Source organism: Nansenia antarctica (genome assembly GCF_963989245.1).
Source record: "Nansenia antarctica genome assembly, chromosome: 15".
In the NCBI taxonomy this organism is placed as follows: domain Eukaryota; kingdom Metazoa; phylum Chordata; class Actinopteri; order Argentiniformes; family Microstomatidae; genus Nansenia; species Nansenia antarctica.
Genome location: NC_137685.1, coordinates 31,750,545 through 31,776,297, shown reverse-complemented (window position 1 = coordinate 31,776,297; position 25,753 = coordinate 31,750,545). Strand labels below are relative to the sequence as shown.

At 43.8% G+C, this 25,753-nt stretch overlaps 2 protein-coding genes across 2 annotated transcripts; one reads left to right on the top strand and one right to left on the bottom strand.

Annotated features, from left to right (window-relative positions):
* Nucleotides 1–10,580: 10,580 nt before the first annotated feature.
* On the top strand, nt 10,581–17,294 carry LOC308171351 (aflatoxin B1 aldehyde reductase member 4-like; the record flags this gene model as incomplete). Its single annotated transcript, XM_080546186.1, has 7 exons — nt 10,581–11,000; nt 14,637–14,824; nt 14,956–15,060; nt 15,319–15,415; nt 15,696–15,795; nt 15,983–16,112; nt 17,133–17,294. Exons 1-7 carry the CDS (start codon nt 10,718–10,720, stop codon nt 17,292–17,294), a joined length of 1,065 nt encoding a protein of 354 aa, XP_080402312.1. The 5' UTR covers nt 10,581–10,717.
* A 753-nt stretch (nt 17,295–18,047) lies between these two features.
* Nucleotides 18,048–22,905, bottom strand: LOC308171352 (mRNA turnover protein 4 homolog). The gene is made up of 8 exons (XM_080546187.1): nt 22,819–22,905; nt 22,253–22,311; nt 21,896–21,999; nt 21,517–21,598; nt 21,153–21,220; nt 20,829–20,977; nt 19,868–19,944; nt 18,048–18,228 (listed from the first exon to the last, which is right to left on the bottom strand). The coding sequence occupies exons 1-8, from the start codon at nt 22,844–22,846 to the stop codon at nt 18,055–18,057; spliced, it is 741 nt and encodes a 246-aa protein (XP_080402313.1). The 5' UTR covers nt 22,847–22,905; the 3' UTR covers nt 18,048–18,054.
* Nucleotides 22,906–25,753: the final 2,848 nt, after the last annotated feature.

Genomic DNA, 25,753 nt, shown 5'->3' with positions numbered 1-25,753 from the left:
CTCCCCAAATGTTCTCATGTCACCCCCCTCCTTCGCACCCTGCACTGGCTCCCGATAGCAGCTCACGACGACTGCCAATGGCCCCTGGCCTGAGCTAGATTACTCTTTTTGCTATGACTGGTGATTTGATGATTCATTTGCTTAGTCAAATGTATCAATTGTAAGTCGCTTTGGAATAAGGCGTCTGCTAAATGCCCAAAATGTAAATGCAAATGTAAAAGTAGAGCACCTGTCCAGCCATGCAGCAGCCCCCTCTGGCAGACGGACAGACAGACAGACAGACAGACAGACAGACCAGGAGCACCGCTGAGCCACGCGTGGCGGAGCCAAGAACACAAGAGGATTACCTCAGGTCTGGTCACTCGTCACTTTAACATGTCAACTCAACAACTCTCTTTTTTTATAGAATGTTAAACAAGACATCACAATGCTAAAGCTCATCTCAGAACAAGTTTCAACAGTCGGTTATTGCAATAATAAGCTGTTAACATTCAACACATTGGAGCTGGCTTCTTGTTTTGTTGTTGAACATCTCAGTAGCTAACTGTTGAACAGAGGAGAGACACCGCTGAACATTTGACCGGTGACTGCTGCAGTGGAGTGCAGTGGAAGTCCAAGTACTACTTAACCTTTTGACCTCTCCCTGTATGTCCCACCCAGGGTTCCGTACCCAGGGTTTGAACATGTGTTTTGAAGCCCCCTTCCTTCCTTCCTGTCATCAGCCTATCAGCTTTCACCTCCTCCCCCATGCAGTGGCTGGGCATCCTCCCAAGACAGGTTGCCTTTACACTTAATAAGCATGCTCTGATAACGGCCTCATAATACCTCCAATGGAACCACTCCCTTCTCTACACACACAAGATGGCTGTGCCACAGGGGAGGCTGGTGGAGGTAGAAATCGGAGGACGGGCTCCTCGTAATGCATGGAATGGAATTAGGAATGGTAGGAATGGTTACATTTACATGACATTTTTGGCATTTAGCAGACACCTTTATCCAAAGCAACTTACAACAAACACATGTTGTCTGTCTAAGTCTAACTTACTGTCTAAGTAAGTGAATTATGTATTCATCAGTCATCATAAGAAAAAGTCATCTACGCTAAAGCCCGGGGCCAATGGCTTTCATAATGCTAAAAGGACGAATTACTTTTCTTTCTTTTTTTTTTATTTGACTTATAGTAGAGAAACTGTACAGGGGGGTAGTGGGAATGAGGAGGTCTTTAGGAGGGACAGTTAAGATGTAGCCTACAGAGATGGGTCTTCAATCTACGGCATACTTATGGTATCTTACATGTGAGTTTGATAGAATTTCCTATTCCATTCCATGCATTACTGTGAACCTATCCTCCGATGTCTACCTCCACCAGCCTCCCCTGCTGTTCTATCTTTACATGGTAAACATCTCAGTGATATGAAACGAGGGGGGGGGGGACTTACGGTAAAGGCAGCCAGCTTCTCCATTGAGTTGAGACCATCCAGGACAGCACTTGTACAATGTCTGGAAGTCCTGTCTGTAGACCTGTCTGTACGCTGTGTAGTACGCCGTCCTGTTATAGGGGACATGACATTATCAATCAATATAAACCGGCTACTCTGTGTGTGTGTGTGTGTGTGTGTGTGTGTGTGTGTGTGTGTGTGTTTGTGTGTGTGTGTGTGTGTGTGTGTACCTGTGTGTACCTGTGTGTACCTGTGTGTACCTGTGTGCACGTTGTTGTTGAGGGCTTCAGCTCTTTCAAGCTTGAGAGTGGGATGATAGATGGTGGGATGATCAATGAGTAAGAAAAGAAGAAGAAATCCACTACGATAATCAACTAAAATTTCCCACCCTTTTAAGTCACACGCCGTGTAATAACCAGCCAACATTTTCCCAGTCTTTTAAGTGTGAGAGAGACAGTGTCTACCTCTGACGAGGGTGCCTATCCCTGTACTTTAGACCCCCTCTCCATCTCCATCCAGTCATTACACGTCGCGGAAAAAAAGGCTTTGTTTACAGCCGCTGTAATTGAGGCCTTGGCTGCCTTCAAAGAGGGCTTTGGGTCTTTGTAACATGGTAAATACATGGAGATAGGGAGCCTGAACACCACGTTGAGGAACTCCCCCCGCCCCTGACAGTGAGCGCAGAGACAATGTCAGAGACAGAGTCAGAGACAGAGTCAGAGACAGAGACAGAGAGAGAGACAGACAGAGGGACAGAGTCAGAGACAGAGACAGAGACAGAGTCAGAGACAGAGTCAGAGACAGAGTCAGAGACAGAGACAGACAGAGACAGAGACAGAGACAGAGACAGAGACAGAGACAGAGACAGAGACAGAGTCAGAGACAGAGTCAGAGACAGAGAGAGAGACAGAGACAGAGACAGAGACAGAGACAGAGACAGAGACAGAGACAGAGACAGAGTCAGAGACAGAGACAGAGACAGAGTCAGAGACAGAGACAGAGGCAGAGACAGAGACAGAGACAGAGTCAGAGTCAGAGTCAGAGACAGAGACAGAGTCAGAGACAGAGACAGAGACAGAGACAGAGACAGAGACAGAGTCAGAGTCAGAGACAGAGAGAGAGACAGAGTCAGAGACAGAGACAGAGACAGAGTCAGAGACAGAGACAGAGACAGAGACAGAGTCAGAGACAGAGACAGAGACAGAGACAGAGACAGAGTCAGAGTCAGAGACAGAGAGAGAGACAGAGTCAGAGACAGAGTCAGAGACAGAGAGAGAGACAGAGTCAGAGACAGAGAGAGAGACAGAGACAGAGACAGAGACAGAGACAGAGACAGAGACAGAGACAGAGACAGAGACAGAGTCAGAGACAGAGTCAGAGACAGAGACAGAGACAGAGTCAGAGACAGAGACAGAGTCAGAGACAGAGACAGAGACAGAGACAGAGAGAGAGACAGAGTCAGAGACAGAGACAGAGACAGAGGCAGAGACAGAGTCAGAGACAGAGTCAGAGACAGAGACAGAGACAGAGACAGAGACAGAGTCAGAGACAGAGTCAGAGACAGAGACAGAGACAGAGTCAGAGACAGAGACAGAGTCAGAGACAGAGACAGAGGCAGAGACAGAGTCAGAGACAGAGACAGAGGTTAGCCTCCAAGGTATGTGGCCACTGTAGATACTGCTGAGAGAGAGAGAGAGAGAGAGAGAGAGAGAGAGAGAGTGAGAGAGAGAGAGAGAAGAAATGAGAGAGAGATAGAGAGAGAGAGAGAGCCTGAGTCAGAGGTTACCCTCCGCGGTTAGCGAGAGAGAGAAAGAGAAAGACAAGAAATGAGACAGAGAAAAGAAAGGAGAGAGGGAGAGAAGAAAGATGAGAGAGAGCAGTGAGTCAGACAGAGACAGAGACAGAGCCTGAGAACAGAGGTTAGCCTCAGGGGTTAGCCTCCGAGGTATGTGGGGTCTGGAGACACCTTTGCTAAGTAGGTGGCTAACTAACTGGGGGCTACACCTTGCACTTAGACCTGCTGTATGAGAGGGTCAACAGGGCTTTGATGACAGAACAAAGGAGAAAGAGACAGAGAAGGAGAGAGAGACAGGAGGGAGAGAGAGACAGAGAGAGAACAGGAGAGAGAGAGAGAAGGAAGAGAGAGAACCTGTCAGATTCTATATGGAATCCATGCAGCAGCCAGAAGATAATGACCACCCACAACACAGCTCCACATACCTCAACCTCAGGAGAGGCTGGTGGAGGTAGAAATCGGAGGACAGGCTCATTGTAATGCATGGAATGTAATGAGAAATGGTGAACACGGACATGTGTGTTTGAGACCATTCCTCATTCCATTACTTGTAGTAGAATGAGCCTGTCCTGTCCTCCGATTTTTACCTCCACCAACCTCCACTGAGGTACAGGTAGGGATGGAGAGGAAAGCGGACAAGTGACTAACTATGGTGAATGGATGGATGGATGGATGGATGGATGGATGGATGGATGGACAGATGGATGGATGGAGGAATGATGTAATGTCAGGATGGATGGATGGATGGATGGATGGAGGAATGGATGGAGGAATGGATGGAGGAATGATGTAATGTCAGGATGGATGGATGGACGGATGGATGGAGGAATATCATGACGTCAGGGTGCGGAGAGCGCGGCTCACCTCCTCTCGTAGCCCATGCACCAGGTCTGTCCCAGGCAGCCCTGCTTCCACACCTTGACCATGCGTGTGAAGGCCTGCACACAGGGCTGCCTCTGGGCCACCAGCGTGACCTCCCGCTCCACACACACGTTGGGCCTGGAAGACAAGAGACGACAGAAAACACTTATCATGTCAACGAGCTCTCTAAACGTTTCCACAAACGAAGTCACGTCCAGTTCACTGAGCCGTGCGAGTCAGTGAAGGCAGACGAACGTGGATCTCACGGGGGGGTTTTATCGTGCTTAGCGTAATACCCCTGTTGGCATTACAGTCGTTACGTTAAGAAATGACTGACTGCGTCTACCATCTGCTACTGGCCCTTCAGAAGACTAGAGGGGAATTCCTCACCGATTATTCCTCAGTCTTAAAGCGGTACAAGACACGGCCTGCGGTGGGACTTAAACTAAACATTACCTGCAACCAGAGACAAGAACCAAAGTCATTTTCTCATGTTCTTCTGTTATGAGGACATAACCCCAAACGCATTTGCCAGGTTACCCTGGTCCAGAACTAACATGTCTATCTTGCCACTGTGCCCTATATTTTGCTCCAATCTGGGGAGTTTTTTTTCTTCCTTGGCTTACTCCTGGGGGTCTAGGATTTGGTGCTAGATCATATTGTTTGTATTGTATTTATTGAAGCCCTCCATTGGCGCCACTCTTCCTTATAGAACACAGTGATTCAGCTGACTTCTTATTCGTCAACACAACACATCAGATTAGCTGCTCAATTAAGAGAAAGAAAAGATGGGAGTACAGTAGGAATGATGCTAGACAAGATGGGAAGCCCCCGTTCAATCATGATCAACCCGTGTTTGCTTTGCTAAACCGACTTGTGTGAAACACAACCAGCGAAAACACATCGTACATCTACGTTGTTCAATTGGCCCCAGCAAAGACTATATCGCTGAAGCTGTTTGCATAGAGTACGCATGCCTGATCTAGCAGCTCTGAGGCTTTCTGAGTCAGGAGGAGTGGGAGAGGCTGAGGGGTCTTTAACAGTAAGTGAGGTGAGGTAAAGCGTCCAACCATGATGTTTTCTCCTGGGAAAGAGAGTCTGTCTTTTGGGTTTACAACAGGTCTGAGGTGCTACTGATGCTCTCAGACCACATTCCCCCGAATTGAAAAGTCTGCTTTACAACAGTACCAAGCAGGGGAGGCTGGTGGAGGTAGAAATCTGCTACAGGCTCATTGTAATGCATGGAATGGAAGGAGGAATGGTGTCACTCATTCCGTTCTATGCGTTACAATGAGCCCGTCCTCCGTTTTCTACCTCCGCCCGCCTCCCCTGGTATCGCGGTGGCATGCGATCCATCTGACATCTGGGTGCTCTGATACAGACACCGAGGCAGGTCTCCCTCCTGAGACCTCTCCACCCCCTCTACAGTTTCTCTACTGTAAATAATAATAATAATAATATTTTTTTTAAATCTTAATTCTTCCTTCTTCTAGCATTATGCCTGCCGTGGTCCAAGCATAGATGACTTTATCTTGCAATGACTGATGGATAGATGATTCACTTGTTAGACAAATGCATTTGTTGTAAGTCGCTTTGGATAAAGGCATCGGCTAAATGCCAAAAAATTAAATGTAAATGTAGGTCTACGGCCGCTCTGAACACACAGGTCCATCCATGTCCAAGCTGGTAACCTTTCAAAGATGGAGAGTCCATAAATATAAACCATAAATATAAACCATAAATATGAACCTACAGTGTTGCTGATGCTGATACTGTACGTCCTGATACATATTTGCCCAAGGCTTGGACTTACAACAAATGCATTTGTCTAACAAGTGAATCATCTATCCATCAGTCATCGCAAGAAAAAGTCATCTATGCTTGGACCACGGCAGGCATAATGCTAGAAGAAGGAAGAATTAAGATTTGTAAAAAATATTATTATTATTATTATTATTATTATTATTTGATACAGTGATGGGGTTCTGATCCTTCTGGGAGAGACTGCATTATAATTTCTCACATACATTGATAGGACAATTATTACACAATGAATACATAAACAAATTAGATGTATCCACTATTATGATAACGGTATAGCTCTCCCACGTAGCTAACTCCACACTTACAGAGCTCAGGAGCAAGTCTGCCCAAGGAATGCTGTATCATTTATCCACTTAGAGATGCAGTATAATTACCGAGGGTATGGTGATATTATAGGGCCAGATAACAGGGCATGTTGAAAGAAAGACGGAACTCTTAGCTCCGAAATCAGAACACTGTTATTTCTGTGGTGCACATTTCTACATAATGTGTAACATGGAATCCAGACAGTACTTGTTGACTGTGTCTTTAACCACAAGCTTAGGCCCATGCATGGCGAAGTGAGAGGTATGTTCAAATAGGTTTTCTCTTTCTCATAGGCAACACGTTCACAAGTCATACATTCAAAAAAATGTTTTATATACTGTATATATAATATATACATTATATATATATATATATATATATATATAAACTGTTTGCATAGAGTATGCAATAATGTGACAGACAATATTGATATGACAATTCGTGACGTTAGAATTACAAGGTTCTATCTCCATTTTTGGTATAAACAACTTTTAGTTTTTTACATAATCTGATCCGTTTATTAATGCCTGTGTGGTGTTATTTTTTTTTAATGTTGACATTTTTGAGTTAGTAATTCATAAAATACAAAGGTTCCATCTCACAAAACATAATGGAATGTAAAAACTTTGACGCTCAATATCTCTGAACTGCACTAAACGGAGATAGAACCGTATCATTCTAAGATCACGAATTGATGACAAAAAGCACTTCTAAAGTGAGATGATATGACAGATTCAGACTTACATGTAGGGCTGGAGATTGGTGCCATGCCGGGACGATGCGTCAAACTTGTCGATGAATATCAGAAGTATCGCAACGGAGATGAAACCCATATTCTACGTATTATGTCACAATAATGAGAATAATATATTCCGTATTCATTCAAACATAAACAATTGACAAATGTGACACATGGCAAATAAAAAAACAAAACAAAAACAAAAATCAATCCCGTGAGTTAGTAGAAACGTTTTAAAAGTCACGCTTCACTGCTGGAGTGCACGCACGGACCTTGCGCGAAAAAAGTTCAGTGAAAAGACAGACAGTGAAGAAAGCCAGTCCTGCACCTTCCAGAAGTGATCCAGCCATGATGTCCCGTAGAAAGTGCATGGGGCTTTGAGCTTGTCCAACACTCACGGGCTGGCTGGTCTACCTATGCCTCTCACCGCCTGCAGATGTGGAACGCACGTGCGTGCGCAGCTAGAGGGGAACCTGCGTTCCCCTTCGGAATGATCATGTTGGGATAGATGGATGATCATGTTGGGATAGATGGATGATCATGTTGGGATAGATGGATGATCATGTTGGGATAGATGAATGATCATGTTGGGATAGATGGATGATCATGTTGGGATAGATGGATGATAATGTTGGGATAGATGGATGATAATGTCGGGATAGATGAATGATCATGTTGGGATAGATGGATGATAATGTTGGGATAGATGGATGATAATGTTGGGATAGATGGATTATCATGTTGGGTTAGAGGGATGATCATGTTGGGATAGATGGATGATCATGTTGGGATAGATGGATGAAGACACGAAACCAAGCGCCCCTTGCACTGGCCTGTAAAAACAGAAATAACGGCCTGCATCGCTGCAATTAATCTAACAACAACATTGCTAGATACGGCTACATTACCCTAATTGCTTATTAGTGCTGGAATAAAGCAGACGGAATGTACAGTGTGATGTAAATTGAAATCCACTTGTGTAATAATAACACAAATCAACACCACACCATGCGATTACCGTTGTATTAACTGCATCTTAATAGGCTGCTACACTATCAACATATCAGCATCGACATCTTAATACAACATTGCTTCTAATGTTACGGCATTACTAGGTATAAGTGCAATTATTCGCTGTTTTGCAGATAGTAATTATATGCTCCGATTTCCAACTTATTTGGAAGATAAGATTCAGGGCGATTAAACAATAAGTGTACGTTCGCTCAGATGTATTGTGTGTGTTTCTGAGTTTATCTCTCCACATGTCACCATGACTAAAATGAAGACAGAACTGCAGGAGGCATAGCGAGGACTCACTGTTTATTCTCCGGAGGTTGCAGTGGTCGCAGGAGAGAGGCTGGTGGAGGTAGAACTCCGAGGACAGGCTCATTAGAATGCATGGAACGGAATGAGGATGACGGTATCAAACTCACTCATGTTTGATAAAGTTGCTCAATCCATTTCACTCATTACAATGAGCCCCATCCTCCGATTTCTACCTCCACCAGCCAACACTGAGCCGGTACAATGAATCAACAACTCCATGCAGGCATCCATCTAGAACAATCCCATCCCTTACTGCTGCCCTTTCTGTAAGATTGTATTTCAATCAGCTGAACACATTGCAAATAGCCTATGTATAAGCAGTGACGTAGGACAGATAATAACAGTAATAGAGTGAGGGTGGGTGGGGCTGGTTATGGAGGAGGGGAGGGGGGGGGGGGGTCAGGCCGCATAGGTCACTCTGCGGGCCACCACAGCTGATGCTGGGGTCAAAAGGTCAGCCAGGGCAAGGATTACTGTTGGTCTCCAAACAAAAGGCTGCATTACATACAGCTATTCTACTGACCCAAGGTCTTATGGGTCAATGCCATCCCCGGTCTTTAAAGCCACGGAGACAGAGGTCAGGGATAGCTCTGTAATAGCCACACCAGGGGAGGCTGGTGGAGGCAGAAATTGGAGGACGGGCTCATTGTAAATCCATGGAACGGAATGAGGTTTGACACATTGCGTTGAACCCGTCCTCTGATTTCTACCTCCATCAGCCTCCCCTGAGCAACAGGTCATTTGATGGCACATGTGTTTGATACCATTCTTCATACCATTCCACGCATTTACAATGAGCCCGATTCCTACCTCCACCAGCCTCCACTGCGTATAACCTCCTACCTTCAATGTGTCTGTCTATATTTAACTCTCCAGGGCGTCCCCAAACCCTAACTGACTCATAAGACTGCTGTATACAGACTACGACTTTTAGGACCACAGATGGACAACAAATGGATGAAGTGGACTCTATGGCAATTGACACAGACTTGAGACATGACAGCACTGCAGTAGCTCTTTCTTTTCCTTTTAATGTTTTTCTTTTGGTTGTTTTTGTTGATGTTGAATTGTTGTATTGTTGTATTATTGTTCTTATTGTTGAATAAAAAGAAAATTGCACAAAAAAAAGACTTCTGTATACAATAACGTGACACAATAGCACAGATTCCACTGCCATTAAAACCAATGCAAGCACTCTGAAGCCCTCACATTGACAGCGGGAGCGAGAGAGTGTGTGACCCATTATACAATGTATTCAGATGACAGGTTGATGAGCCTGGGAGTGTAAGCACGGGAGATAGATGTGGGGAAACTATGTGGAGAGGTTACCAGAAGTGTGTCCCCAAGTTATCAGAGGTTGAAAGTTTCCTTCACTTACATGAAATAGGTTTGCATTTACACATGCCTGTCTTGAAAGAATGAGGTTAACCTTTCAACTTGCACGACTGCATGTAAGCTATGGTTTGATAACATAGTAACATACTAAAATACATTTTAATTTAATCAACAGATAGCTGGTTTCCAGGTTTACTCAAGAGTATGGTTTTTTAGTCATGTGTTTATAGGGGGGGGGGGGGGGGGGAATCAGGACAGACACTTGTTTTGTTTGGTATAATAATGTGAGTTTTGCATGTGTACTGTTTTGCAATAAATAATTGATTTAAACAAAAGAGTATGGTTCTTGTTGGATCGCAAGTACGTTAAATTGGGAATTAAAATTCACACGGGTTTAGTTTCACTCATTATTTAGTTGATTCACATTTACTATGGCTGCACATGATCTGTTGCGTTATGACAGAAACCCGTTTATCTGCAATTGCTTGGATTGGGGCAACTGTGTAATGATGGCTTTTATTATTTCATAGTTTTTATTGTAAGTCCCTGGCTCTTATTCAATATTGTCTTATTGTTTTATTGTTTTTAGTCCTTTTTCTTCTCTTTTAATTTTACCATATTTTGTATTACATTGTATTGTGTTTATTGTGCTTACTTATTTCCTGCATTTATCTATTTTTACTGTGAAGCACTTTGGCTCAGCATTGCTGTACGTAAATGTGCTATACAAATAAAGTTGACTTGACTTGACTAATGAAGTGAACTATGTGAGTTCTATTGTAGCTCGCTGCTGACACCTTCTGGTTCAAATGAGAATTACACCAGGGAGCATCGCTATGCGCCCTGGTAGTTTACGCAACGAAAAGGGCACATTAATTATTCACAGGAGGTCGCAGTCTTGGAAAACATTTGTGGGACGAAAGTGAACTCTGCACTGCACAGCGGGCACCCCCAGATAGACTATGTGACAGTGGTTTTCTGCTAGCTGAATATCAATTTGACGTCCACGAACACTTGTGTTAGTCATTTCGACACACTCCCCTACTTACTAAAGCGTCCTTTGCCCTCGTGGCTCAGCTGACACGTGGTTTTATGATGCTTTGGACAGGAAGAGTAGGTCTGTGCAGACTTCAGCAAAGCCTCGGTGCAGGATTCAAGCATTCCATCGGTCATCGCAACATGTCGTCCTCCGGATCTAAAAGGCCCATCTCTCTCCTGGGGACCATGGCCTTCGGGGCTCGTGCTGACGCGGCCACCAGCACCACCATGGTCACAGCCTACCTGGCCCGCGGGCACAATGACGTAGACACCGCCTTCATGTACGCCGATGGGCAGTCTGAGGTCGTCATCGGTGGGATGCACCTCCCCAAAACAGGTAGCCAAGTTAACAACACACTTGTGTTACTGTAAGCTAAAGCTATAGACACGCACGCACGCGCGCACACACACATTTTAATCATATATTTCTGTCCACATAGAAACAAGTATACAGGGACACAAATACTGAAGGCACAGATGGGATGCATTCACAAACAGACATGGACAATGTCTTTCACATACAACAGGACAAGACTCACGGGTACAAGTAACACCGTCTCCGCCATATTTGGCGGCTGCCAATAATCGCAGAGACAGAGCAATACTTGCTGAGCCTTTTTGCTTCTCCCTTGGACATTCCCAGTAGACGTAGTCCTCTGACAACCAATCTGTGCACATGTCCAAGACTGCCAAATATAAAGACTAATAGCGTACACCCTATAGCCTAGCTCTGAGATGGTGTCTACAAGCTGCTGGTATTTCATGACCTTAGTCATGAAGGCTTCCTCTAGGCTTATATCAAAGGTGCATGCTACCTCTAATACAGACACCTCTCTGGACTCTTCATTAACAACAACAACATCTGGTGTGTTAGCAGACAACTGTGAAAAGTGACATTGGTCATTACAGAAATTGAACATGGATGCATTGACACAAGCATGTGTATACATTTTCACTGTAACTGGGAAGTGGAGTGATATGTCCTTTACTATTAGGCTCACAATTCTGTCATGACGTGCTATATACATTCCTTTGTAAACATAACAGCCATTCAAGATATGTGAAAGTGTTTCTGTAACCTGTTCTGTGGTGTGGTGCAAGCAATGAGGAACCTGAGTGGAGGGAAACCAAATAGAGAGGTTGAGTCTGGTAGGAAGGACTTGTAATCTGGCCTTGGTTGTGAATATGACAATGTCCTCATCGAGTGCAGTGTTTTTTTAGAAAAGAATGGGAAACAGAGTGATCAGCTGTGGGAAGACATGCCAGTTTTCCCTGGAGTTTCAGACCAGTCCAGTGTTGTTGTTGTTGATGTTGATGAAGGTCCATGAGAGTCCGTCTGGCCCCTCTAGATGTTAGCTGGTGGCTCTGTCCAGCAAAGGAGGCTGTTGCCCTGACCTGTGTGAGAGGGTCAGATATACAGTTCTCTGAGACCCGAACAGTCTCAGAGTCAGACCGCACCCACTCCAGGGACACCCCGGCTCGGACACAGAGGTCATTCAGGTCTGGCCAATCAGACCAGACTCCAAAACCAGCGGAATGAGTGTCCAATTTTCCGCTGGGTTTCCTCTTGAACCCAAGGAAGTGGGGCTCCGCCCCCCTGGCAACTGGGACCTTCCTTCTCCTCAGGTCCAGGAACATGGAGGAGCGGGCCAGCTCCCTGACGTCCTTGTCGTCGTTGTTAAGCATCCTGAGAAGATGGGAAATTCTCATGCTGGTGTAGATCCATTCTACATTGGGGACCCCTAGCCCTCCCTCCCATTGGGGATGAAAGATGATGTCACGGGTGCTGTGTGAATTGAGTCCAAGCCACCTGCGCACTACGCTCACAGTCTTGTTGTTCATTTCACACAGCACTTTCTGGGGGATGTGGACATTGGAGAAGAGGTGCTGAACTTTGGACAGGGCCACCTGCCTGATGGCTTCTAACTTCATAGTTAGTGGCAGAGGACAACTGTCTATCAAGTCCAGCCTGGAAGTGAACTCAGTCAGGATGTTATTGACTTGCTCCTTCCACTCTCCTGCGATGTTAATTTTATGTCCAAGATATGGGTATGTCTCATGGAGAGAATTTACATGAATGGGCTGTGTTGCTAAAGAGAACACAGGGGGTGTGTCTGTTTTTGAGTGGTACCACCTGTTCCCCCCACTCCGCCTCTCATACAGGACAGCACACACACACACACACACACACACACACACACACACACACACACACACACACACACACACAGTCGGTTTCACCTACGCAACAGCTGCCATGCATTTATCATGTAGGGGTACAGGTGCTGGTCATATAATTAGAATATCATCAAAAAGTGAAACTTGTATAATGTATACATTCATTCCACACAGACTGATATATTTCAAGTGTTTATTGTTTTTAATTTTGATGATTATTACTGACAACTAATGAAAACCCCAAATTCAGTATCTCAGAAAATTAGAATATTGTGAAAAGGTTCAATATTGAAGACCCCTGGTGCCATACTCTAATCAGCTAATTAACTCAAAACACCTGCAAACGCCTTTAAATGGTCCCTCAGTCCAGTTCTGTAGGCTACACAATCATGGGGAAGACTGCTGACCTGACAGTTGTCCAAAAGACGACCATTGACACCTTGCACAAGGAGGGCAAGACACAAAAGGTCATTGCTAAAGAGGCTGGCTGTTCACAGAGCTCTGTGTCCAAGCAAATTAATAGAGAGGCGAAGGGAAGGAAAAGATGTGGTAGAAAACAATGTACAAGCAATAGGGATAACCGCACCCTGGAGAGGATTGTGAAACAAAGCCGATTCAAAAATGTGGGGGAGATTCACAAAGAGTGGACTGCAGCTGGAGTCAGTGCTTCAAGAACCACCACACACAGACGTATGCAAGACATGGGTTTCAGCTGTCGCATTCCTTGTGTCAAGCCACTCTTGAACAAGAGACAGCGTCAGAAGCGTCTCGCCTGGGCTAAAAACAAAAAGGACTGGACTCCTGCTGAGTGGTCCAAAGTTATATTCTCTGATGAAAGTACATTTTGCATTTCCTTTGGAAATCAAGGTCCCAGAGTCTGGAGGAAGAGAGGAGAGGCACAGAATCCACGTTGCTTGAAGTCCAGTGTAAAGTTTCCACCGTCAGTGATGGTTTGGGGTGCCATGTCATCTGCTGGTGTTGGTCCACTGTGTTTTCTGAGGTCCAGGGTCAACGCAGCCGTCTACCAGGAAGTTTTAGAGCACTTCATGCTTCCTGCTGCTGACCAACTTTATGGAGATGCAGATTTCAGGACTTGGCACCTGCACACAGTGCCAAAGCTACCAGTGCCTGGTTTAAGGACCATGGTATCCCTGTTCTTAATTGGCCAGCAAACTCGCCTGACCTTAGCCCCATAGAAAATCTATGGGGTATTGTGAAGAGGAAGATGCGATGCGCCAGACCCAACAATGCAGAAGAGCTGAAGGCCACTATCAGAGCAACCTGGGCTCTCATAACACCTGAGCAGTGCCACAGACTGATGGACTCCATGCCATGCCGCATTGCTGCAGTAATTCAGGCAAAAGGAGCCCCAACTAAGTATTGAGTGCTGTACATGCTTATACTTTCCATGTTCATACTTTTCAGTTGGCCAACATTTTTAAAAAACCTTGTTTTGTATTGGTCTTAAGTAATATTCTAATTTTCTGAGATACTGAATTTTGGGTTTTCATTAGTTGTCAGTAATAATCATCAAAATTAAAAGCAATAAACACTTGAAATATATCAGTCTGTGTGGAATGAATGTATACATTATACAAGTTTCACTTTTTGAATGGAATTACTGAAATAAATCAACTTTTTGATGATATTCTAATTATATGACCAGCACCTGTAGACTACAACGTCCATTAAGTTCTTTCATGCTCTCCTTGAGTTTCATCAGACATGATTGTCTTCAGTGGGACTCTTGCAGAAATATAACGCTTAAATAAAAATAAGATGTGTCTGTGTTCAGTGAGTCTAGCCACCAAGGCTAACCCCTGGGATGGGAAGACCCTGAGGCCAGAGAGCGTGCGCTCCCAGCTGGAGACATCCCTGCAGCGGCTGCAGACAGAGAGTGTGGACCTCTTCTACCTCCACGCGCCAGACCACCTGAACCCAATCCAGGACACCCTGCGTGCCTGCCACGAGCTCCACAAAGAGGTACAGCCCCACACAGTCCCACCCTGGTTCAACACAAACATGACAGAGTCTGTTCCAGTCTGTGACCCACAGTAATGGTCTGTTACCCTTGTGGATTGATAACGTTTTTATTGTCCTATTCTAAAATTCAGGGGAAGTACAAGAAGCTCGGCTTATCAAACTATGCATCATGGGAAGTGGCTGAAATAGTTTCTATCTGCCGACACAACGACTGGATTGTTCCTACTGTTTACCAGGTAATGCACTGAGGATGCATGTAAAGTATGGATTGTTCACACACACCACACAACCATATTACATAAACATAATGCGGTTATTAAAATGTAATAACATATTTTGGCTAAATTGTTTTTAATTCATAGCAAACATAACGTCACAGAACAATAAACATTAACATGATATATACCTGCCGGTTAGACAATTTTAAAAACAAATGTTGCTTTTAATAGATACTTTTTAAACCATAACCTAAACCCTTCTTTAACGTTTCACAGGGAATGTACAACGCCACCACCAGACAGGTGGAGACAGAGCTGCTGCCATGTCTAAGAAACTACGGCATCAGATTCTATGCGTACAATCCTCTGGCAGGTGATTATCCTTATACAGTATAACACAATCTACTGTTCATTAGTCCACCAGTCCTCTAGAGCAGTGTTTCTCAACCCTCTCCTGGGGCGCCCCAGCCGCACCACATATTTGATCTGTTCCACCACCAATTATGGTTTGTACTTGATTAGTTGAATCAGGTGTGCTGGTGGTGGAACAGATCAAATATGTGGTGCGGCTGGGGCGCCCCGAGGAGAGGTTTGAGAAACACTGCTCTAGAGCTCAGTGTTGGGATTCTGACTCCCCATGTCTGTGCCACCAGGGGGTCTTCTGACAGGGAAGTACCATTATCAGGACAAAGACGGTTCCCAGCCTTCCGGGCGCTTCTTTGGTAACAGCTGGGCAGCTGCTTACAGAGACAGGTGAGATCATAACAGCACACAAACAACCACGTGCTATTGACTAGATTGGCTGTGTATGTGTGTGTGTGTGTGTGTGTGTGTGTGTGTGTGTGTGTGTGTGTGTGTGTGTACACAAGATAGCCTCACATCATCTGTAAATTCAAAATAAATGTAGTAACCGTCTCATGTGTTGTTCTGTCTGGATCAGGTACTGGAAGGAGAGCCACTTCCAGGGGGTGGATCTGGTTCTGAAGGCCCTGGGGGCGGCGTACGGCTCAGAGAAACCCTCTATGACCTCCGCTGCTCTCCGCTGGATGTACCACCACTCCCAGCTCAAGGTAACGAACGCTGCACCAGGGGAGGCTGGTGGAGGTAGAAATCGGAGGACGGGGCTCAATGTTAATGCATGGAGCAAGAATGAGGAATGGTATCAAACATGTGTCTGAGTCTGCAGTATCATTCTTCATTTGTTCCATGCATTACAACGAGCCTGTCCTCTGATTTCTACCTCCAGCAGCCTCCCCTGCTCTGCACATCTGATGCACTATGCACTAATACTGTACACGGTTACGCAATTTAATCAATATCACCATATATAAGTCTATGTGCAGAACTAGGCCCTTTCTCAATGGTTGTGTCCTCTCCTCCACATGCTTCTTCTCAAGAAGCATTTTGAGTGGCCTGGGGTGGTCCAGTGGTCTAGCACCGCGGTTTACAGTGCACACATATGCCCATGTCGGCATGGGTTCGAATCTGGCTCATGCCCTGCTGACATGTCCACTCTCCCTTCTTCTCCTTACTTTCCTGTCTATCTTCACTATGCCTGTCCAATAAAATGAAAAATATGAGTAGGACTGCCCCACTCAGAAAAAAAAAGAAGCATTTTGAGATGGAGAAGAATATCTAAGGGGAGGAGCCTAGATCTTCTCCAATGCGTTTTGACTAGGAAGCGAGTGGAGGAGGGAGGAGAAGGAGAGGATGCAAGGAACCATGTTTCTAACCATTGAGAAAGGGCCACTACCTGTCTTCTGCCATATCACTACCTACAGTCCCATCTCTTCAGACTACATTCTGACTGTCTCTCCTAAAGACCTCCTCCTCCCCTCTACCCCGCTGTACAGTTTCTCTACTGTAAATAATTTCTATTTAAAAAAAATATATATATACTTCCTTCTTCTAGCATTGTGACTGCCAATGGCTCCTGGTCCTAGCATAGATATGTTTTTCTTATGATGACTGATGTATAGGTGACTCACTTACTTAGTCAAACGTGCAACAAGTAAGTCGCTTTGGATAAAGGCGTCTGCTAAATGTTTCAAATGTAAATGTCATCAAGTCCTCTGTGTGTCTGGTTACAGGGGGACCTGGGAGATGGAGTGGTCATCGGCATGTCCTCCATGGAGCAGCTCCAGCAGAACCTGTCTGCCTCTGAGGAGGGGCCCCTGGATGAGCGGGTGGTGGAGGCCTTCAAACAGGCCTGGGACCTGGTGGCTCACGAGTGTCCCAGCTACTTCCGCTAGACGTCACCTCCGTAACCACCACAGGAGCCACGACAAGATCAACATTCACTGGCGTTTTTGATTAGCCACTAACCCTCGCCATTTGACCAGATTTGCCTTTATATATGCAATTTTACAAGTGAGTTGTAAACACTAACACAGAAATTATTGTTTTGGTCCCGTTTGGTTTATCAACAAGCACTTAATGTAAATATTCAATTAATTGATAGGGTAGGTATGTTTTCAGGGAAAAACGTTTTCTGGAGGCTGTGTCTTCTACTTTAATAAACTGGAGAACGATGGATGTGTCTGCTCGTTTATTATAGCTGAATAATACAAACTTCTCACAGAACTTTTTCTATGAAGGAAACCACATAATTGTGAAATACTTGATTTATTCAATGTATTATGTACACGGGTTGGGACACTACCAATGACACATCAAGCCTTGAACTCTGGGGAGGAAGTAATTTCATATCAGTATTCTGAGTTCAGCATTCTTCTGTTGTGTCTGGGTAAACACCTAAGGATAAACATGGCACCAAGTAAACAGCAGATTCCAGGGTCACGTTGGCAGTGTTGTTGTGGTTACAGACATGGTGTCAAATGCCTCTTAACGAGGCATCTCACGGACAACAACATCCAGATAAATAAAAAAGCATGGTTGTTTGACGTGTTTGTTTTTTAGAGGGCTGGCGAGACATACAGTTCATACAGTTCATACAGTTCAAACAGTATTAAAAACACAATGGGTCTGAAAAGTCCAATCCTTCATCCGGTTTCATTCTCCACTCCCATCCTTCTTCTTCTTATCATCCTCATCATCATCATCCTCGTCCTGCATGGCCTCTTCCTCATCATCTTCCTCAGCAAACTTATCCAACTCAGTTGTTTCAGAGTTCCACATACACTTGATCGCCACTTTGAACTCAGCCATCTTCATCCCAAAGAGTTTCTAGGGTGACAAGAGGAGTATTTGATTAGACCAGGGGGTAATTCCACATACGTTGATTAGTAGTAGTCATAGGGCCAGTTTCACAGACAAGGCTTAAGCCTCATCCTGGACTAAAAAGCATCTTCAATGGAGATTTTACATTGAAAGTGTGATTTAGTCCAGGACTAGGCTTAAGCCTTGTCTGTGAAACCGGCCCATTGTGTTCTTTTAAGACGGGGGTTCGAATCCCGCTTCTGACATACACTTTTTGCTGCATTTCGTTCGTTCCTTGTACTCTGCAATAACAATAAAGTTGAATCTAATCTACAAATGTATGTTTAAAATGATGGTGTAGGCTAATTTACGAGAACTGACATAACTACAATGGTGTTTGAAGCCTTTCTGACTAAATGATGTTCTTCTAGCATTGTAAGGGGACCCTGGATTTGGCATAGATTATTATTTCTTATGATTACTGATGGATAGATGATTCACTTACTGACAGATGTATTTATTGTAAATCGATTTACTTGAAGGCTTCTGTTAAATATTTTAAAAATAAACATTAAATTAAAGTCAACCACTGTCTCCCAAGGCAAGGATCGAACCATCAACCTTCTGATTGCTAGCTGGCTGCCTTAACCCTTGTGTCAAGCACACCATGCTTTTTACACCTTTTTAATCTATCTATCTAGCACACTATCTATCAATCTCATAAAAGGTGGGACCTAATATTTCAAAAAAGACACTTGACGGAACTGTCGTTCGGGATTTCATTACCTCCTGTGAGACATTTTTGACACACATCTTACTTAAACAGACCGTAAACCTGGTCACTACCAGGTTTGTTCTGAAGGATTGGTTGCATAGCAACTGCAAATTATGATCGTGGTGGAGGTAGGGCTCCAGCTAACTGTATTATGTTTGTAATTTGAATGTACATTTACGATCTGTTGTATGTTTTTAAAGCAGGGCTCCTCTGAAAAAAGAGACCGTATTCTCAGTAAGACCACACCTGCCTAAATCAAAGGTTTATTATTATTACCGTATTTTCCGGACTATAAGTCACGCTTTTTTTCATAGTTTGGCTGGTCCTGCGACTTATAGTCAGGTGCGACTTATATGTCAATATATATATATAATTTCATACTGACTGCCATGAACCAAGGAGTAAACATTACCGTCTACAGCCGACAGAGGGCGCTCTGGGCCGCTCTGGGCTTGTGACAACTATATGCTGCTCCTATACCCCTGAAGAAGTTATCTAAAACATTAGCTTGTTGAAGCTAAGCAAACGGTAGCTTGGTGAACTTGCTTATTGGACTCGCTGGCTTGTTATGTTCATTTAGCCTATTCAGCCTCCCAGGTATGTTCTTTATGCTATTGTGTTGCTGAATAACTGTTAATATGTTACGTTAACATACCAGACTTCTATTCAGCCTGTTGTTCTGTGTTCTATTGTGTAGTTGAATAAACTTGCCTTTCCAGATTAAATGTCTGTTCTTGGTCTTGGATTTTGTGAAATATATTTCTAAATAAATGCGATTTATACTCCGGAGCGACTTATAGTCCGGAAAATACGGTAATAATAATAATAATAATAATCTTCCATTAACAACGAGTCTTGCAGAAGATCTCATCAATCAGAAGGTCCACTCACCAGAATACGGGCCTGTTCAGGTGTCAGGGAGTCCCCCGCTTTGCATACGTGATGCTCTTTCAGTAGCGTCACCACTCCTAAGATCAAAAACACCAGTGATGAATGAATGAATTGAACTCAATCAACCATTTCTCAATAAAAACAAAGTCGCTCCACAAGATGAAAACAACAACTTCAGATGGAGGCAGGTTTGAGTGCCCACAGGTTCTCACCAAAGAGGGAATATAGAATATATACAGGATAGACATTTCTCAAATATTAGGAACATGACATCTCGCGTCCGCCCCTCAGTCCTCCACTCGCTTCTTCCTCAAAAGGCATTAAGTACAGATTCTACAACAGCATGTTTGGATACTGGATTCTGATTGGCTGGCAACAGTGGTAAATATCCTAACAACCCACAGTTCAGACCGCATTTCCAGTATCAATGCGCCTCCCAATCAATCTGACCTAGTGCTGACCGACAATGTGCTGACCTACAAGGCAATCGTTGATCTTGTTTATGGGACTATATTCTGTGGCGGAAGGATATATGTATTCTGAAACAATTCATGATTGTAAATACATGAATTTAATGTTACAACTGTGTATTTATTTTTTTGATTATATTAAGTTTTTAGGGCATTTCTGCTTTAATGGGATAGAGACAGTAGAGATTGACAGGAAGGATGGGTGAAAGAGAGGAGGGATGACATGCGGAATATGTCAACGGCCGGAATCGAACCAGCGACCCCTGCTATGCCACCAAGCGCCCCAGTTGCCACAAACTTTACAGCGCACAGTGGTTTGGGTGAGTGGAGGATGGAGAAGAGGATGTTAGGAATCATGTTTCCAACAACTGAGAATCAATCATAACCAAGTCCTCTGGGCCGTGTCTCTTATGTACAGGAACACCTGGGAGATGGAGTCATCACTGACGTGTGCTAACGACTGAGAACGGGGTACGGTCTCTGGGTCTCACCCTTCTTGAGTGCGGTGGGCAGTCCTAGCTGCCTCAGCTGGGGCTCCATGGAGTGAGGGAACTCCAGGGGTCCCTCGTCCAGCGTTACGTCAATCTGGGCCGGATTTCCTGCCCGCGCAAAATCTGTCTCCTTAAAGTGGCTGAAATATCTTTGGAATTAAAGAGAAATTGGGAAAAAACACACAAATATGAGTTCATAGCAGAGGACAAGGAATTGGAAACATCACATGTTCATCATAACCAGACTTGTAGTGTAATGCTGCATATACATATATACATATACAACATCTAATATAAATGCAGCAAAGACATGGTCCCACTCACTCTTGTACTTCATCCTTGGTTTTATTTGTGAATAAAACACCCACTTCACCTCTCATAAACCTGCTGACCTAAACAGATAAAGAATACAATTAAATGAAGACCCGTGTATGTTCTACTCATTGAAACTCACAGGAGTTCATGATAATCCATCATAGAAATCACATCTCAATTAAAGTTTTTAGCACATTTCTGCATTTATTGGAATATACACAGTAGAGATTGACAGGAAGGTTGGGTGAGAGAGAGGGGGGGGGGAGACACGCAGGATATGTCGATGGACAGAATCGAACCAGGGACCCTGCGATGACATGGTCTGCGCCTTAGTGTGCTACGCCACTTACACTCCTCAGGAATGTTTGCATACCTTGTGCAGATTGTCTTTGTACTCATCTGTTGGTCCTTTACCTAATGCGATCATCATCACTTTGTTTTTGCCAAAAAAGAATCTGTGGAGAAGAGACATTACATGTCAGTCAGTGTCGGACTGTCTACAGAACAGGAGGATAACTGCTTGACGCTGGATTGGTCTGAATCAGGGGAGGCTGGTGGAGGTAGACATCAGAGGCTGGTGGAGGTAGACATCAGAGGATGGGCACATTGGAATACATGGAATGGAATGAGGCATCATGTGTGTTTGACACCATTCTATTCCATGCATTACAATGAGCCCATCCGCCGCTTTCTACCTCCCCCAGCATCCCTTGGTCCTAATAACAAATAAGAAACTGGAGAGTTTCACTTACCGACTGTGTTTCCATGCTGTCCTGAGGTCTTTCAGTTTGTTATTCCTCACGTTGGCCACAGAGAAGATGAACAGGTGCTTGTATACGTCAACACATTTCCGCAACTGAAATAAGACCAGGGACATTCAGACGGTTACTGAGAGGTTGTGATGGGATTGGCTGTTACATTTAAGTCATTTAGCAGATACTTTTATCCAAAGCTATAAGTACATTTGTATGCTAGAGAAAGGAATACTCTTTTTTTCTTTACATTTTTTTTTATGTTCAGGTAATGTTAGGAGTTGGAGAGGTCTGAGAAACATCAATATAGATCAGAGAAAACGTGATGATGAAAAAAGAGAGCATTAAACAACATACCTCTTCTATTAAGTTCTGTTTGGTTTCCAGCCCCTTCTTGGCTGTCTTCGTTAACGAAACTGTGAAGTGGGAAATAATCACATGAAAAGTTCATACGGCTCTGAGCTACTGTCTCTGATGAGATCTGCTAGGAAATGTATCTAAACCTCAAAAAAAGTGAACAACAGAATATTGCTGGGGATTTTGGCAAATGTTTTTGGGCCGCTACCCACACGTTTAGCTGTGTTGCTCATTCCACGAATGCATGATCCTTAGAAGTTGTACCTCGTTGTAAATGTGACTAATCAGGCTTTCCAACGATATCAAATACAATACCAATTGGTATTATTAAAGGGGAGGAATAATCAACCAAAATAACGTTTATTGACTGCATATTCTGTTAGCATGTTAACATGAGCTGGATAGCTATTAGCGATAGCATACTTTATAGGTGGCTGTTTGACTTCTTAATGCAGATCAGCCCTTAGATTTCGTTATTATGTTAACTGCTAGATCAGCCAACACACATAGCACACTTTCTCTCATATTAATGTTGATATGTTGAGATTAATGTGAATGAAACCTACTTTTCTTATCCCTCTTAGACTTCGGCATGGCTGGTTCTCACGTGTTGGACCAGAGGAGAGGAAGGACCCGCGATGTTTCTGTTTTCTGACTAACGCTGTCCGCAATGTGCCTGACCATAATTCAAATGTTACTGAGGACAAATCGTGACGTTAGAATTATAGCTAGAAGGTTCTATCTCCATTTTTGTCAAAATTGAGTTTTTTTTACATAATCTGATCCATTAAGTGTTTATTAATGCCTGCGTGGTGTTATTTTAAAAATGTTGACATTTTTGAGTTAGTAATTCATAAAATACAAAGGTTCCATCTCACAGAACATAATGGAATGTAAAAACGTTGACGCTCAATATCTCTGAACTGCCCTAAACGGAGATAGAACCGTATCATTCTAAACGGAGATAGAACCTTATCATTCTAAACTCACGAAATGGAGATTATATATTTTTTAAATCGTAAATAATTCAGTTAGAAAAAAAGAAACCATGAATAAAAGTATTGTTTTTTAATTATAAAGTTAAAGTTCATAAAATATGTTGGATGTCCAGCTGCATGAATGGGGCAAACATGTGTTTTCCCTTTTCCTCCAGCAGATGGCGCCGTTCAGACAGAACTACTGCATATTATTCAGACTTGGGAACTATTCAGAATTGGGAACACTGAACACACTTCTTATCTCAGATGTATTTTTCAGTGAATACACAATGATTGTTATTATTTTGTTCAGCACACCATGTTCCCCATGATGACCTCTTAGACAGTTTAAATTGACAGCACATAATGAGTAACAGTCTCAACAGAATGAGATGTACTTTTGTTGTGTTACAGTGTGTGCTGCAGGGGAAAGGGAGTTGTACACTGATTTAGATCCTCACCACACCTATGACTACCCATGACTGTCTCTCTCTCTCTCTCTCTCTCTCTCTCTCTCTCTCTCTCTCTCTCTCTCTCTCTCTCTCTCTCTAAACGTGACCTAATCTGCTAACTTTATTTTTTCCACTTTCACAAACCTGTCACAAGGAAACACCTGTCTGGTTAGGATTGGGGTTAGGGCTCCACCTGTCTGGGTCATGACAGAGGAAACACCTATCTACTTCATAACAGTCATCTATGAGTGTTTGGATTCATGTGGATGTCTCCTGCAGTATGTCCGGTGAGTTTTAGTGAAACTTACAGAATGAACTGATTTGCCAATCACTGACTGAGATTGAAATTGTAAAGGTTCCTCTTCCAGAGTGAACGCTTCTGAGGATCTGATGGACCATGGAGTGAAGAACACCAACATATCTCCAGTTACCTAACATGTATTACAGTCAGCATAGGAACATATTCTTACAGAAAAAACACCCCAAAACAATGCTTTCAGTCAGAGTCAGAACGACATGGGAAACAAAATCTAATCAAATTAGAGTTTATTCATCATATGCGCAGGATGCATCTGTCAACGGACAATGACATGGTTCTTACCAGCTCCCTCTCAACAATGCAGTGAATAACATGTAGGATTCTTACAATGCGTAGGAATAAAAAATAAAAAATGTGATTCATAACAATACAACAAACAATACGATCAACTATCTACATGCAGATCTGTCCGAGGGATGATCTCCATTCACTAGATTGCAAATGTTATTGATCTGAGTTGAGCCATTGCAAAGATCAGCAAGTACAACACAGCCGGAGGGGTCAGTGGAGGCAGAGCAGTTATTGAGCGACACTCGGGTGGGGTGATGGGTTTGTGTGACATCTGGGTCACAGTGGTTCAGTGTCATGATCATTATTTACCAACCCCACCCCACTGGTTTTTCTTTCTCTCCCCATCCACTAGTATCAGGGTATAGGCTGGCAGAGGTAGAAATCAGAGGACGGGGCTCATTATAATGCATGGAACGGAATGAGGCAGAGTACAAACCATTCCTCATTCCGTTCCATGCGTTGCAATGAGCCCTTGTCTTCCAATGTCTACCTCCACCAGTCTCCCCAGACTAGAATATGTGTGGGAGCGAATGTGTATAGGCCAATTCAAGAAATTCTAGATGTGTGCAAAATAGTCTATGGAGAGTCTTTGTCCTCTAAGCACTGTGACAGCATGTATAGGGTTCTTCAAGCCTTGGGGCTTACAGCTTGACATTTTGGTGTGGCTTATGCAACCTCTTTTGTGTACGTTTTCTCCTCTGGGAACATTTTTGAAGCTTGTGGGTTCGTCTCCCTCCCAGCCGCAGACAAAAGGCTGAGAGGTTTGAGAATAGCTGCATGTCTGTACAAGGACATCAGCAGCAGGAAGCTCCTATTTGTCTTGTTTTGATGTTTTTTTTACTCAGATAGGCCTACAGTATTTCAACCGTTTAGTTAGGATTCAACCGATCATTCTTGGCATGTGAAAAGATTTGACAGACTAGGTCATGCAGGCTATAGATTCCTACGGGGAAATGATTGAAAACAATAGGTCATGCTTTTCAGCACAATATGACGACTTGATGAGGACCTGAGGTGCTTTAACCCAGAGCATAATCACTGTCTGGACCTCCTTGTATCTAGCATTAAATATATTTTTAAAAGTTATAAAATCAGATAACAGTTAGGAAAGTTAGTGTGTGTGTGTGTGTGTGTGTGTGTGTGTGTGTGTGTGTGTGTGGTGTGTGTGTGTGTGGTGTGTGTGTGTGTGTGTGTGTGTGTGTGTGTGTGCGTGTGTGCGTGTGTGTGTGTGTGTGTGTGCGTGTGTGTGTGTGTGTGTGTGTGTGGTGTGTGTGTGTGTGTGTGTGTGTGTGTGTGTGTGTGCGTGTGTGCGTGTGTGTGTGTGTGTGTGTGCGTGTATGTGTGTGTGTGTGTGTGTGTGTGTGTGTGTGTGTGTGCGTGCGCGCGATGGGAGGGGTAACATCTCCAGTGCTTAGTTTAGCGGCTTGTAACATGATTCACTAAGAGGCAGGGCTCACATTTT

Coding starts and splice junctions, on each gene's coding strand:
- LOC308171352 (XM_080546187.1), bottom strand. CDS start 22,846: ATGCCGAAGTCTAAGAGGGATAAGAAAA. Junction 22,312..22,818: donor GTCTAAGAGGGATAAGAAAA/GTAGGTTTCATT, acceptor CCCACTTCACAG/TTTCGTTAACGAAGACAGCC. Junction 22,000..22,252: donor AACAGAACTTAATAGAAGAG/GTATGTTGTTTA, acceptor GTCTTATTTCAG/TTGCGGAAATGTGTTGACGT.